Source organism: Vicia villosa, linkage group LG7, assembly GCF_029867415.1.
Source record: "Vicia villosa cultivar HV-30 ecotype Madison, WI linkage group LG7, Vvil1.0, whole genome shotgun sequence".
NCBI classification, from domain to species: Eukaryota; Viridiplantae; Streptophyta; class Magnoliopsida; order Fabales; family Fabaceae; genus Vicia; species Vicia villosa.
Genome location: NC_081186.1, coordinates 112,872,394 through 112,885,522, shown reverse-complemented (window position 1 = coordinate 112,885,522; position 13,129 = coordinate 112,872,394). Strand labels below are relative to the sequence as shown.

The following is a 13,129-nucleotide window of genomic DNA, read 5'->3' as shown; positions in this document are numbered from 1 at the left end:
TTACATCTTTTAATTTTATTTCTCCCTCTTTGTAAACATTCCCAAATAAATCTTCCATGCTATCACACATTTTCCAAACACAAACACATCAAAGATATAGAGACAAATGAAGGCACCTATGCGACTCCTTTTCATAATTACCTTTCTTGGTTCATTTCTCCATGCAAGGCCAGAAACGGACTCGTGTACCAGCAACCTGAGTCTCAAAGCTCCTCTCCCTTTTGATACCGCCAACCTTCACTGTCTCTCTGTATGGGATGCTCAAGGTTTCATCCTTAGAGTAGGTGCACCATTTTAAAATATCCTTATTCCAATAGCACAACACATCCTAATCATTATGTTTACTATTTTGCAGTATGTTCAGACTTCTGCAAACCTTTGGAGCTTTATTCTCTCAACACCAGACACAAACTCTTACATAGCTATGGGATTTTCGGCCAGCGGCAGTATGGTGGGTTCAAGTGCAATCGTGGGGTGGGTGTCATCTAGAGGAGCCAGTGGAGGGATAAAGCAGTATTACCTTGGCGGAGTTACCCCAAATCAGGTAGTCCCTGATAAAGGCAACTTGCAGGTTATAGGCAATTCAACCTTCATCAGTTTACAATCCTCTCGTCTTTACATGGTGTTTCAGTTAGAAACTACCAAACCTCTGTCATGGTTGATACTCGCCACTGGATCCACTGGTATTTTCCCTGCAGCACCAGATTATTCACTGACAAAACACCTAGACAAGTTTTCCACAAGAATAGACTACTCAAAAGGTTAGTATACTTTCGATATTTAAGCTGAGATTTCATACCGCGATTGAGGCTGCATCAACTGCATTTCATTGATTCATCTCCTTCGAAATATAGTCATAAATGATTGTTATTCTTTTTTTAAAGAGTACTCTGTTTACTTTTTTAAAGGGCAATTAATTGGAAATTAAAAAATATTTTCAGTATAATTATGTAAAATATAACTAAGTTGTGGTTTGGTTTGTTGTAAGCCACATAGTGGGAGAAAGTAGAACTGAAGCAACAATGTTTCTATAGTACAAATCTGATATCCGTTTTAAACTTTCTTGCTATCCATAAGTACAATTAGTGGCTAATGGTCAATCACACATCATTGTAGGTCATCATGTCTGTGGTTGAATATTGACAGTTTATAGTTGAAAATTCATTCACTTAAAGAAATTTTAGATTGTGCATCTACATAGTGGGTGAGATGTTTTTATCAAAAACCAAAAAAACTGCCAAAAGATAAAGTTAATTCGGGAAAGAATAAATAGTCGAAGAACTAAAACTATACTCGCGGTATCGTGTAGATTTTGCATTAAAAAACATGGACAACTTAGACTGCACACAAGTACTTAAGATAATAGATACGTTTAAATAGATTAGTTCAAAGATTTCCATATGTTTATTACACGAGTCCGAATGAAAATTGGATGGAAGAAAAAAATAGTTTGAGGGATTGAAACAAAATTATTACCCCCTCTAATAATGCATGCAAAGTTTGAACTATCATATTTTTATGATAATTTGAACCATGATGATTTTATGATCACTCTATAAGAAAAAAAAAAGGAATGAAAGGTTGACTAATTAATGGTTTAAGTTAAGTCTTCTACCAAATCTACTTAATCAAATATAAGCTCATCATATAGATTGACTCTATCACTCTGCCACCAAATACCATTGTTTAATTTGCAATCTTTTCCTTTTTTGGTAACAACTTTTTCCTTTTTATCATGAATCAAATAACAATACATTATCATAACACAAACCTCTAGAATACGTTTACAACACATAAGCATATACAAAATACAAAGAAATGAAAGCACATATAGCATTCCTCATCTTCACAATTTGTTTTCTTGTTTCAGCAAACCCTGGAAGTTCACAAGTTAATGGAAGTTCTTCTTCACAAGGAGATGGAAATAGCTCACAAGGTGACTCATGTAGCTCCAAGCTAAACCTAAGTGTTCCTCTCCTCTTTGACACAACCAAGCTCAATTGTCTTCCTGTTTGGAATGCTCAAGGATTCATCCTAAGAGTAAGTGTCTTATCTTAAATTTTAATTAACATAACACTGACATCTCTGAACAAAGATGTGTCTGGTGTCTGACACGTGTTAGTGTCCAATACCGACACACATGTGACTACATTTAATTTGTTAATTTTTTTAAAATTATAATTGTTGTCGATGTGTCTGTGTTTCATAGATTTTATCTAATACACATTAAATAAGCTATGCATATATTTGCAGTATTCTCAAACTTCTTCAAACATATGGAGCTTCATTCTCTCAGCACCAAACCAAAACTCTTACATATCAATAGGGTTCTCTCCCAATGGAGGCATGGTAGGTTCAAGTGCAATTGTAGGGTGGATCTCATCCAATGGAGCTAATGGAGGCATGAAACAATATTATCTATCAGGGTATGGACCAAACCAAGTGGTTCCAAATAGAGGCAACTTGCCAATTATTAACAATTCAACTTTGATCACATTGCAATCATCACGTTTGTACATGGCATTCCAGTTACAAACTAACCAACCTCTGTCCCGGTTGATCTATGCCATTGGACCCAATGGTGTTTTTCCTACGGTTCCAAGTTTTGCTCTGATGCAGCACCAAGACAAAGTTTCCATTACCGTCAATTATGCCACAGGTAATTTATTAACTTATGAAAAAAAAAAACATGCATGTGTTTTTTATTTCCTCACGAGTAAATTAAGGGCTCTTAGGCTATAAATAATAAAATAAATACTTAATATCTTTTTTCGTCCAGTATTTTTTGGTCGGAGTTCCTTTTAGTCCTTTAACTTTTAAAAAAACCAATTTAATCCTTGAATAATATTATGGTCTACTTAACATCCCAGTTGGCGTATTTGTAATCACCATCTTCGTTTTTCCTGGTTTTTTCTATACATATGAAAAAAATTACCTTTTGTTGATCAAATATGAAAGTGTAGATACGATAGAGTCCTACTTCTAAGATCATCAATCAAAAGTTCCAAAAGCCATGTCCAACTATCCTTTATTTCCCCTTCAACATCAGCAAAAGCTATTGGCATCATTTGATCAATGAAATTTTATACTAGAAATCAGAATTTCGCAAAAAAACCTATAACAACCACACATCCAGTTTAGCCCTAAATGAAAAAGGAGTTAAATTTTTTTGACTTACCGTCATGAAATCATGTATCTGCGCTCCAGAAACCTGCATTCATATTTTAAAAAAATGGTGTTTGTATATTTACTAAGCCAGCATCGTTGTCTTCTCCATTACCGTTCATATCTTCCCGTTTCTTTTCAAATGTTTGTGGTTTTGGTTCAAGTAAATGTGATTCGATTTTAACTCAACATGGTTTCTAATTCCTAATCCACAGCAGTGCCATGTGGATAATACATAGGGCCCGTTTGTTTTGGCTTTTTTTAAAAATGATTTTTATAGTGTTATCAAATTTTGTGAATTTTTTTTTTACAAAGAAACTTTTTATAAAAGCTTCAAATGAAAAATCTGTTTGAATAGTTATTCTTAAAATGTGATTTTAGGTATTTCATCTATTTATGGAGAAAAAATTTGGATATCAAAATTTCAAAAAATCACTTAATTTTAAAGCTATTTCAAATAGATTTTCATAAAAATCATTTTTGAAATGCAACTTTTTGAAAAAATTATGATTTTGACTAAGTTTTGGTCTTCAATTATGTATGTTTATGTTATATGATGTTAAATTAAGTGTTTCATTTTAGAAAAAACGAATATAAAAAAACTTGTGATATTTTGAAAAACGGTTTTAGAAAATCTATTTTCAAAAATACAAAGAAAAAATCCATTTTTTTAAAGCTGAAACAAACTGGCCCATAATAATTTAATTTGATTTTGACTAACAGAGCTAACACCTAAGATAAACGTGATATAGTTTGAAAAATAAGGGATAAAAAAGTCTTTTTAAATGTTAAACAACCAAAGTTAACCTTGAGTCGAAGATAAGAGACAAAATAAAAATGTATTAAGACTAAAATAATTTTTTTTGATAATCAATAATTTATAAATTAGCTTTTAGAGGTTTTTAATTACATCTAAACTTTTTTTGTACTGTCTTACAAATTTCATTTCATTTGAAATGATGTTTAGCATAGAGTCACACAGTCAGTCTTGAACTCACAAATCTTTAATAGAAAAAATCCTCATGTAGCTAATAGGAGAGAATATTGAAAAATTACTCAAATGAATATTGATTTGCAATGAAGGAATGATACTTTTTGGGGTGGGGTAGGTGATTGCTTTATGATTCGATTATTGCCTGACAAAATTAAAAATACTACATAAAGTGGGAAGAGGAAATTAAGCATGTTATATGATGAAGATTATTTTAGTGTTGACCTTTTGGCTTGTTAGTTTTGGCATGTTATGTTACGTAGAATCAACATGACTCATTGATCTCACTATCAAAATAACTTATACTTGGGCCAGTGGATTGGAGGAAAATTTTCTTTCATCTTATTGCCAAGAGAATAATTAAGTTGAAATGTAAGATCATAAATCGACAATCTACCAAACTAAACCTATGTGTCTTGTCCTTTTTTGTGTGGTAGATGCAAAAATGCTGAGGTTGACACATAGTTTATATTCCAAAAAAAAAATTGAATTCAATTTCTTTAACTTAAACTATAAGCAGTCAGATCAAGATCGCACGACCTAAATCAGATATCAAACGACTAACATTTGAAAAAAAAAAATGAGAAAATCGGATTCACAACTAACATCTAAAAAAAAATTAGAAAATCGGATTCATTATTCATTTTCAGAATATGGATCATTTATTCGAGATTCAACAATTTAAATTGCACAATTGCGACTAATGCAAGTTTTTGTTATTTGAAACAGGTTCAAGTGCATTAGGAAACCCAAATATGAACTTGAAAAGAAGCCATGGGGTGTTGAATATATTGGGATGGGGTATCTTTATCATAATGGGAGCAATAGTTGCTCGTTACTTCAAGGATTGGGATCCATTTTGGTTTAATTTTCATGTTTCGGTTCAATCATTAGGTTTTGTTCTTGGCCTAATCGGTGTAATTAGTGGACTAATTCTCAATAATCAACTCCATATTGATTTTAATCTTCACAAATCACTTGGAATCATCATTCTTGTTCTTGCTTGCCTCCAGGTAACTTTTTTTAAATCATCGATCCGATTTTTAAAACATTCTTTTGAATAATTTTTAAGATTTAGTGTATTTGTTTTTACAGATACTGGCTTTGGTTGCTAGACCAAAAAAGGGATCAAAAGTGAGAAAACATTGGAATTTATATCACCATAACATAGGGAGAACAGTAATTATATTATCCATAGCAAACATTTTCTATGGAATCCATTTAGGAAATGAAGGAAGTGGATGGATGGTAGGTTATGGAGTTGTGCTTGCAATATTAATCTCTATTGCAGTTATTTTTGAAATTGGACTTTGGAGTAAACATTAGATTCTTTTCTTTATATAAAGAAGGTTTTCATTTTGGAGTTCTTTAGTTTCTTATTGTAATTTTATTGTATGAGGAGGATTAGAATTTAGAAATGAGTTGGTTTTACATTAAACATGTTTCCCTTAAAGAAATTAGTTGAATTCACATTTCTTTTTTATTTTTGTTATTAACCTTAGTAATATGGTTAATACCATATTCATATGGCTGTGGGATGTAAGCAACAATTGTGAATTACTAAAATATGATTTGACTTAAAACCAAATTAACATGATGCGAAAAATATTAACTTTTGAAGTGATATAGTAATTTTTATCCAAGACAAACACATAAGATTAAAAATAACCAATAAATAAAAGCATGACCTATGAAACCACTAAAATGTCAATAGTTTATCTCGGTGCTTTAAAAATCGGACCGAGTATCAAATCGGCAAGAGAACTGAGTTATTGGTTTATTAGTCGAACCACTGGGTCACTGATCGAACCGCATGACTAAACTGGATTAAACCGGATAACTGAGTTGAATAGACCAGTCGTTATAACAAAACTATATAGGTATAAAATCTGTTGAACCGGATGATTCAATATCTACAAAATATAACTAACATTTATTTTTTTTTAAAATATCATGTCATAAATAAATTCACAAGTTCATAATTTAAATTCAAATTTTAAACATAGGTATCACACGTAACAACATATTTGATCCAGCAATTGAACCATACTGATTACCTGGCTGATTCACAGTCTGACAGGCCAATCCGATCCGATTTTTAAAACACTGGTTTATGCTAATTACGATGATTCCCTACCAAAATGCTAAAAATCATGTTTTAAACTATCTGTCTGGGGTCTATAGCCCGACCTATTTAAAGTTTGGCTCAAGCTAATTCGTTTCATAAAAAGTTCAATCTCAAACATTTAAAAATTCTATTAATTTAAATAGGTCTGACTAAGGCTTATATAAAAATCTATTAGACCTATTAGTATTTATGTACTGTACTTGTAAAAAATTGTAGAATGTGTGATACTTCAATGTTGGTAGAGGTGACTAGGGACCTTAGTATTTTTCGGGTGGTTAAGGGCTTGCTCGCGGTGGTGAGAAATTAAGTTTGATAGTGTTTTACAGTGATAAAAGAGAAAACTCACGTGAGGTGAAAAGCTATGTGACTTTTAGGATATTTCTTATGTATTACGATATGTCTCTTCTTGTGCTTGGGATAAGATGTTTATAGAGGCTCTGGGACCTAGATTTTAGGGAATCTCTAAGAAGTGGTAACCGGTCCTTTTTAACTGTGGGAAATTGTTGATTGCCTGTTTTCTAAGGAGATATGAGCATGACTTCACACATGCAGTTAGGGACTAGAAAAATGACATTATCCAAATTTTCCCTTAGGGCCCCCCGTGCTACGTAAATGAAATGCCCTAGGTGACGCCTCACGGGGAGGGCGCCCAACAAAGGACATATGTCGCCTTATTTGGGGATCCTCACAAATATATCACTACACAGTCCCTCAAGCACGAGGACTTGTAAAGAGCAAAATGTTTTAATCTTTTTCCAGTTTATTGAACTTTGTGGCTAGGGATAAGTCCCCTAGTTAAGGGCGAGTCCCTCAGTTGGGGGCGAGTCCCTTAGTTGAAGGTGACTCCTTTAGATGAAGCCAAGTTCCTCAATTAGGGGCGTGTACCTAGTTAAAGGCGACTCCTTTAGTTGGAAGCGAGTCCCTCGGTTGGGGGGAGAGTTCCTCAGCTGAAGAAGACTCCTTTAGAATTTATCTCTAAGTTCTTTCTCTCCCTCTTGAGAAAATATTTCTTTCACTTGATATTGCCTTAGTGTTTATAAATGAAGCTTTGTTTGTGAGAAAGAATTATGTAAGTGGTTGTGCTGTTTGTTTAACTCTTAAGAGTGCGATACTCTTTGAGTTTGGTTAGTGGGATAAACCAGTCTTAAAATCTCTGTTGTGGTTTATTGAGCTTTGTCGAAAAGAGTTTTGTTCTTGATTATTGAAATTAGCCTGAAAATCTCTAAGAAGGTTCGTTAGCTTAGCCTAGGGGTAAAAGCTAAATTTGGTTGGGGATAATCTTGTAAAAATCTCAAGATCAGCTTGTATTAAGGTTCGTGGGCATAACCTATAAAAGATAAAAAGTTTATAGTCATAATCTCAAGAAGACCTCTTGGGGACAGGGCTAGACCAACATTCGACCAAACCAGGATAACTGTCTGGTGCAATCTCTTTAACCCTTACTCTATATAAATTTATACTATTTGTTTTATTCTGATGCGATTGACTCTTAAGAAACTACTAACATGATCTTAATTGATAAATGTATAAAATTAATCACGAATTTCAAAAATCACAATTAACCCACTTTTATGCTTGAGGTTACTTGTCCAACAAGTGGCATCATAGTCTAACTCCTGTAAGGACTAGTCTTCTCAGGATGGGAAATGGATTCCAGCTGTTCACGAAACAAATACTCATTCTTTAATGGAGAATGATATAATTTGTGGGTAAGAAAAAAAATGAAGTTTTTCATAGAAGGGATGAATCATGGTATTTGAAAGACTGTGAATGAAGATCCATTCATACATATAAAGTTAATGGTGTTATAGAAAAAAATCTAAAACGAATTGGACCAAAGATGATAAAGAAAACGTACAATGCAATTTGAAGGCGAAAACTGTCATCAATATCGCCTCTCAGTCTCGATGAGTTTTTGCGAGTTTCTCACTGCGAAACTGCAAAAAGAAATGTGGGACATCCTCTAAATTACTCATAAATTACTCATTGAAGAGAGCATAAATTAAATGCAAACAAAATTCACCCATATCATAAGTCATGTGAAAACTCTGGAAAAAACATTTTCAAATGAGAAATTAGTTGTAAAAATTCTTAAATGCCTAAACCGTAGCTGACAACCCAACGTTACTACTATTTATGAATCTAAGGATTTAATGACTATGGTTGAGAAACTTGACTTCCTTGGGTTATACTAGGAGTAACTTGTGTTTGTTGACTTAGCTTGACTGCAATGACTTGGTTGACTTTATTAATTAGATTGACTTGGTTGAGTATAACATGTTACCTCCTAAAACATCAAACGGAATACCCTAACATATGAATACTTAAACATTTAAAACCTGCATGCATAAAATCCTAACATCCAATAAAGATAACATTTCAAAAATGATAGTAAAACCTTAAAAACTCAGCTAACAATTACAACACAAAATTCTAAAACTAATTACTAACCTCTCAGCCAACAATGGCGTGTTTGCTTCTTTTCTTTGACTTCGCCCAGGATTTCAATTTTAATTTCGCCTTCGATTATGATTTTGTTCCTTTTCCTCTTATTTTCTCTGCTAGGGTTTTAGTTTTCGAAGTGAAATGTAATTTAGCATTTCAGTTTTAATATAATGTTTAATCCACATGATCATTTTTAAGGTTTCAAAAGTGCATTGCAATTCGGTTTTCACATTGTTCATCTGGGTTCAAGTAAGTGTATGAATGTCGATTCCACCCTTCACAAAACAGATCCTCGAGATGTGCTCTTAGCTATGCTTATAATTTGGGTTGTTTGAATGCATCTTCAATCTGCTAACTCAATCTTTGAAATTCGCATTATATTACTCAATGGATCATTTGGTTCATATATGTCACAATCATATGTTTAACCACCGCGTCCCTGTCCTGCCGTGATTTTTCTGTTACGACTTGCCTTCTCCATATGCGAATTGGAAACTGTTTCGTCTTCCAGTCCGGCGGTCACGGGGCCACTGCGCGTGGTTCATCGACGATGGATTCTCTGTCCTCTCTGCTCCTTTCCGCCTATGCGTTTTCTTAGTCCATATTTGACCCTCTCAAAGAAAAGTAAGATTTTATCCTTCTAACTTCTATGCTTTAATTAAAACTTACTTGTTAATTCATGATTGCTTTCTATGTATTACGGATAGAAGTTACACATATCAATTGTCCTATTACTGCATCTGTTATTTCAACTTTAAAGATCGACAAAATTTACATTCAATTAAGCGACTTTAAACGCTAGATTATAAATATTACATAGTAGTTGAAACAATCAATAGATCAAATTTGAGAGATTATTACAAAGTAAATAAAACTTTATTCTGCGATGAAAACCTTCAAATAATTGCTAGATTTGATGAGTACAGAGATGAAGAAACAATAGACAGAAAATGAGCAACTTGAGATGAAACCCTTCATCCAGTTTGTGTATCACAAGCTTGCTTCTTCCCTAAACAAACAACAATAAATATGATTCCATTTTTTATTTGATCAAAAACTATAAACAGAAAGTTTGTGTATGTATTAACATAAGTTGAGAGGTGTACCTAATAGAAAAGTTGCATGTTGTTGAACCAATTTCCATGTCATAGTCACATGATGCTCTTCTGTTAAGGTTGAACCAATTGCACATCTGATAACAAATGCTCCATCAACCTCACAGTGACTCATGTAAGCCTTGCCTGAACCATTAACTGAATCTAGCAATTTACGATTCACTTCATTCACCAAATATCCATCATTCATCATTTTTCCAATATAGTAACAATCTCCACTTCCATTACTAATGTTAATTGCTGATGGACAAATCCTAAAGCAAACCAAAGCGAATCTTGTTGGCACAACTATTTCGAACCTCTCATCTTTCCTCACCAGTCCTTCAAATGTTTTAGCCATTTCCACATGATTTCTCAGAAATTTCTTGAGATTTTCGACGCCGTAGCTTCGAATAACTATCCATAGTTTGAGCGAATTGAATTTCCTACTCAAGGGTATTTGCCAATCTTTGTAATCAATCACTTCCTTTGAATCAGAATTAATGTTCCTCAAGTATTCAGGATAGGTTGACAGTGATTTTGTCAAAGCACTGTGATCTTTCACCCAAAGACAACAACATGCTAAATTAGTCAAAAACCATTTATGAGCATTAAAACTAAAAGAATTTACATCTTCAATTCCATCAATGTAATGTCTGAATTCAGGACAAATACAAGCTGAACCTGCATAAGCCGCATCGACATGAACCCAAATATCATACTCTTTTGCCACATTGCATAATAACTTTATAGGATCGATAGCGTTCGTCGCGGTTGTGCCAACAGTTGCACATAAGAAACAAGGAACCAAACCATTTTCAACATCTAAAAGAATGGTAGAAAGAAAAGACTCATGAGACAAAGCAAAAAAATTTGACCCTTTAGTTTTTATGACTCTAAAATTTTGTGCATGAATTCCAACAATTTGAGTTGCTTTTTGAAGTGCACTATGTGTTTGATCTGAACAGTACACTACAAGTTTTCCAATATTTTCTTTTCCGATTTTAGAAAGTTTTTCGTCTCTTGCAGCCACTAGTGTACACAAGATAGCCTCACATGTTGTACCTAACAAAACACCGCCACCACCATCTTTAAAATTTGATGAAAACATGAAAGATTTTGGTAAGTTTAACATTTTTGCAAGCCAATTCATAACAATAGTTTCGAGCTCAGTTGCAGCGGGTGATGATAACCAATTGAATCCAACAACATTGAATCCAGTGCTTAACATTTCACCTACAAATCCTGCTATGCTACCATTACAAGGTAAATAAGCATAATAGTTTGGACTCATCCAATGTGTGATTCCAGGGATTATATGCTGTTGAACATCTTCAAGTATTGATTCAATGGATTCTGGTTCAAACGGCGGTGAAGATGGAAGTTTTTTTGCAAGGTAACCAGGCTGTACTTTGCTTAAAACAGGATAGCGTTCAATGTTTTTGTAGTAATCTGTGAGGAAATCAATCATCATGTAGCCTTGTCTTTTGAATTCTTCAAGGTCTAGAGGATTCATGATTCTTGTTCAATTGGTTTGAGGAGAGATGGAATGTGATATATATTAATTTTATATGTATCTTTATAACATGCAATCCAATATATATATATATATATATATATATATATATATATATATATATATATATATATATATATATAGAGAGAGAGAGAGAGAGAGAGAGAGAGAGAGAGAGTGAGAGAGAGAGAAAGTTACACTACGATTACATTCTCTCGTAACTTCATTTCAAATCAATATTTTTTTAAAATCAACCGTTAGAATGAAACATAATATCTTATAAATCATACTTATAAAATTTGAGATTTATCTATAATGATTTACTATACCATCAAGATATCTAAAGATTAACTGTAAAATGAACTTTCATATGACATTAATTTTGATGTAATTCAGTGACATGGTAAATCATTATAGATTAATCTCAAATTTTATAGATATGATCTATATATATAATAGTATGTTTCAATTCAATGGTTGATTTAAAAAAATATTGATTTAAAATGAAATTACGAGCAAGTGTAACCAGTAGTGTAACTCTTCAGGTGTAATTTAATTTCTCCAATATATATATATATATAATTTTTTTAAAAATATCATATAACCTATAAAGTTTAATATTAATCTATAATGATTTATTATACAACCAAGATATTCAAAGATTAACGTCAAAATGAACTTTGATATACGGTAAATTTTGATGTAATACAATGACATAGTAAATCATTATAAATTAATCTCAAACTTTATACTTATGATCTATTCGAAATGAAATTATTGAGCTAGTGTAACTCGTATAGGACATATCATATGAGAATGATATTTTTATATGAGAACATGAGAATGAATCTGAACCATTAAATTTTAAAAGAAATGGTAGAGATTATGTGTCAATTTTTTTTCTCTCAGTTATTAAAATATATGATTCAGATTTATTTTCATAACTTTTATATATATATATATATATATATATATATATATATATATAGGGGACGACTCAAGTGAGAACACAAGTCCCCTATATATATATATATATATATATATATATATATATATATATATATATATATATATATATATATATATATATATATATATATATATATATATATAGGGAGCGTATCCGGTGAGAACTGATATCTATTGTGAGAAATGAGAACTAACAATATTAACCTTTTGATTTAATTAACGCTTTAGATTTTTTTATTCCATATAAAGAGAATCATACTGAATTTTTCCCATTATACTTAAAAATTAAAAATTCCATAAATAGAAAATCTTATCATAATTATTTTTTATTTATTTTATTAAAATTTGGCATAAATAAAGACTAATATTTTTTTATTTAAATAAATTAAATAAATAATAAATTTTTAGTTTGCCAATATCTAATAAGCACCATAATTAACATATTATTTATAAAATATTTAAATTTATTTAAAATGCTAGTAACTTAAAAATATTTAAAAGTAATTTTTTTCAATTTGCTGATAAATAAATCAACTCAATTAAAATATAGGTGATAGTCTTAAATTTGTATCAAATTAATATATATGTAATATATCAATAATTTATTTTTATTTTAAACGGTCACAAAACTTGAAGATAAAAAAATAAAATATTTATTAACTTGAAAATAAATAAATCATCAAAATTAAAATATATGTAATCATTTACATTTTTTAATATTTTAGATCAAATAAAAATATAAATAATAAATCAATATATATTTTTATTGAAAATGGTCCCAATAGAAAAATAGTCAAAGATAAAAAGATACTTTTATTTAT

At 31.5% G+C, this 13,129-nt stretch overlaps 2 protein-coding genes across 3 annotated transcripts; one reads left to right on the top strand and one right to left on the bottom strand.

Moving 5' to 3' along the window:
• Positions 1-100: 100 nt before the first annotated feature.
• Positions 101-5,594, top strand: LOC131616563 (cytochrome b561 and DOMON domain-containing protein At3g07570). Of its 2 annotated transcripts, none has more exons than XM_058887926.1 (6): positions 101-280; positions 356-761; positions 1,871-2,040; positions 2,254-2,659; positions 4,886-5,169; positions 5,252-5,594. In XM_058887926.1, the coding sequence occupies exons 1-6, from the start codon at positions 107-109 to the stop codon at positions 5,480-5,482; spliced, it is 1,671 nt and encodes a 556-aa protein (XP_058743909.1). In that variant the 5' UTR covers positions 101-106; the 3' UTR covers positions 5,483-5,594. The 2 variants fall into 2 exon arrangements, with proteins under 2 accessions (XP_058743909.1, XP_058743910.1); XM_058887927.1 differs by having other exon boundaries at positions 128-266.
• Positions 5,595-9,584: 3,990 nt separating this feature from the next.
• On the bottom strand, positions 9,585-11,395 carry LOC131618310 (tyrosine decarboxylase-like). Its single transcript, XM_058889560.1, has 2 exons — positions 9,836-11,395; positions 9,585-9,738 (listed from the first exon to the last, which is right to left on the bottom strand). The coding sequence occupies exons 1-2, from the start codon at positions 11,337-11,339 to the stop codon at positions 9,704-9,706; spliced, it is 1,539 nt and encodes a 512-aa protein (XP_058745543.1). The 5' UTR covers positions 11,340-11,395; the 3' UTR covers positions 9,585-9,703.
• Positions 11,396-13,129: the final 1,734 nt, after the last annotated feature.

Coding starts and splice junctions, on each gene's coding strand:
- LOC131618310 (XM_058889560.1), bottom strand. CDS start 11,339: ATGAATCCTCTAGACCTTGAAGAATTCAAAAGACAAGGCTACATGATG. Junction 9,739..9,835: donor ACATGCAACTTTTCTATTAG/GTACACCTCTCA, acceptor TTGTTTGTTTAG/GGAAGAAGCAAGCTTGTGAT.
- LOC131616563 (XM_058887926.1), top strand. CDS start 107: ATGAAGGCACCTATGCGACTCCTTTTCATAATTACCTTTCTTGGTTCA. Junction 281..355: donor CTCAAGGTTTCATCCTTAGA/GTAGGTGCACCA, acceptor ACTATTTTGCAG/TATGTTCAGACTTCTGCAAA. Junction 762..1,870: donor AAGAATAGACTACTCAAAAG/GTTAGTATACTT, acceptor TTCTTGTTTCAG/CAAACCCTGGAAGTTCACAA.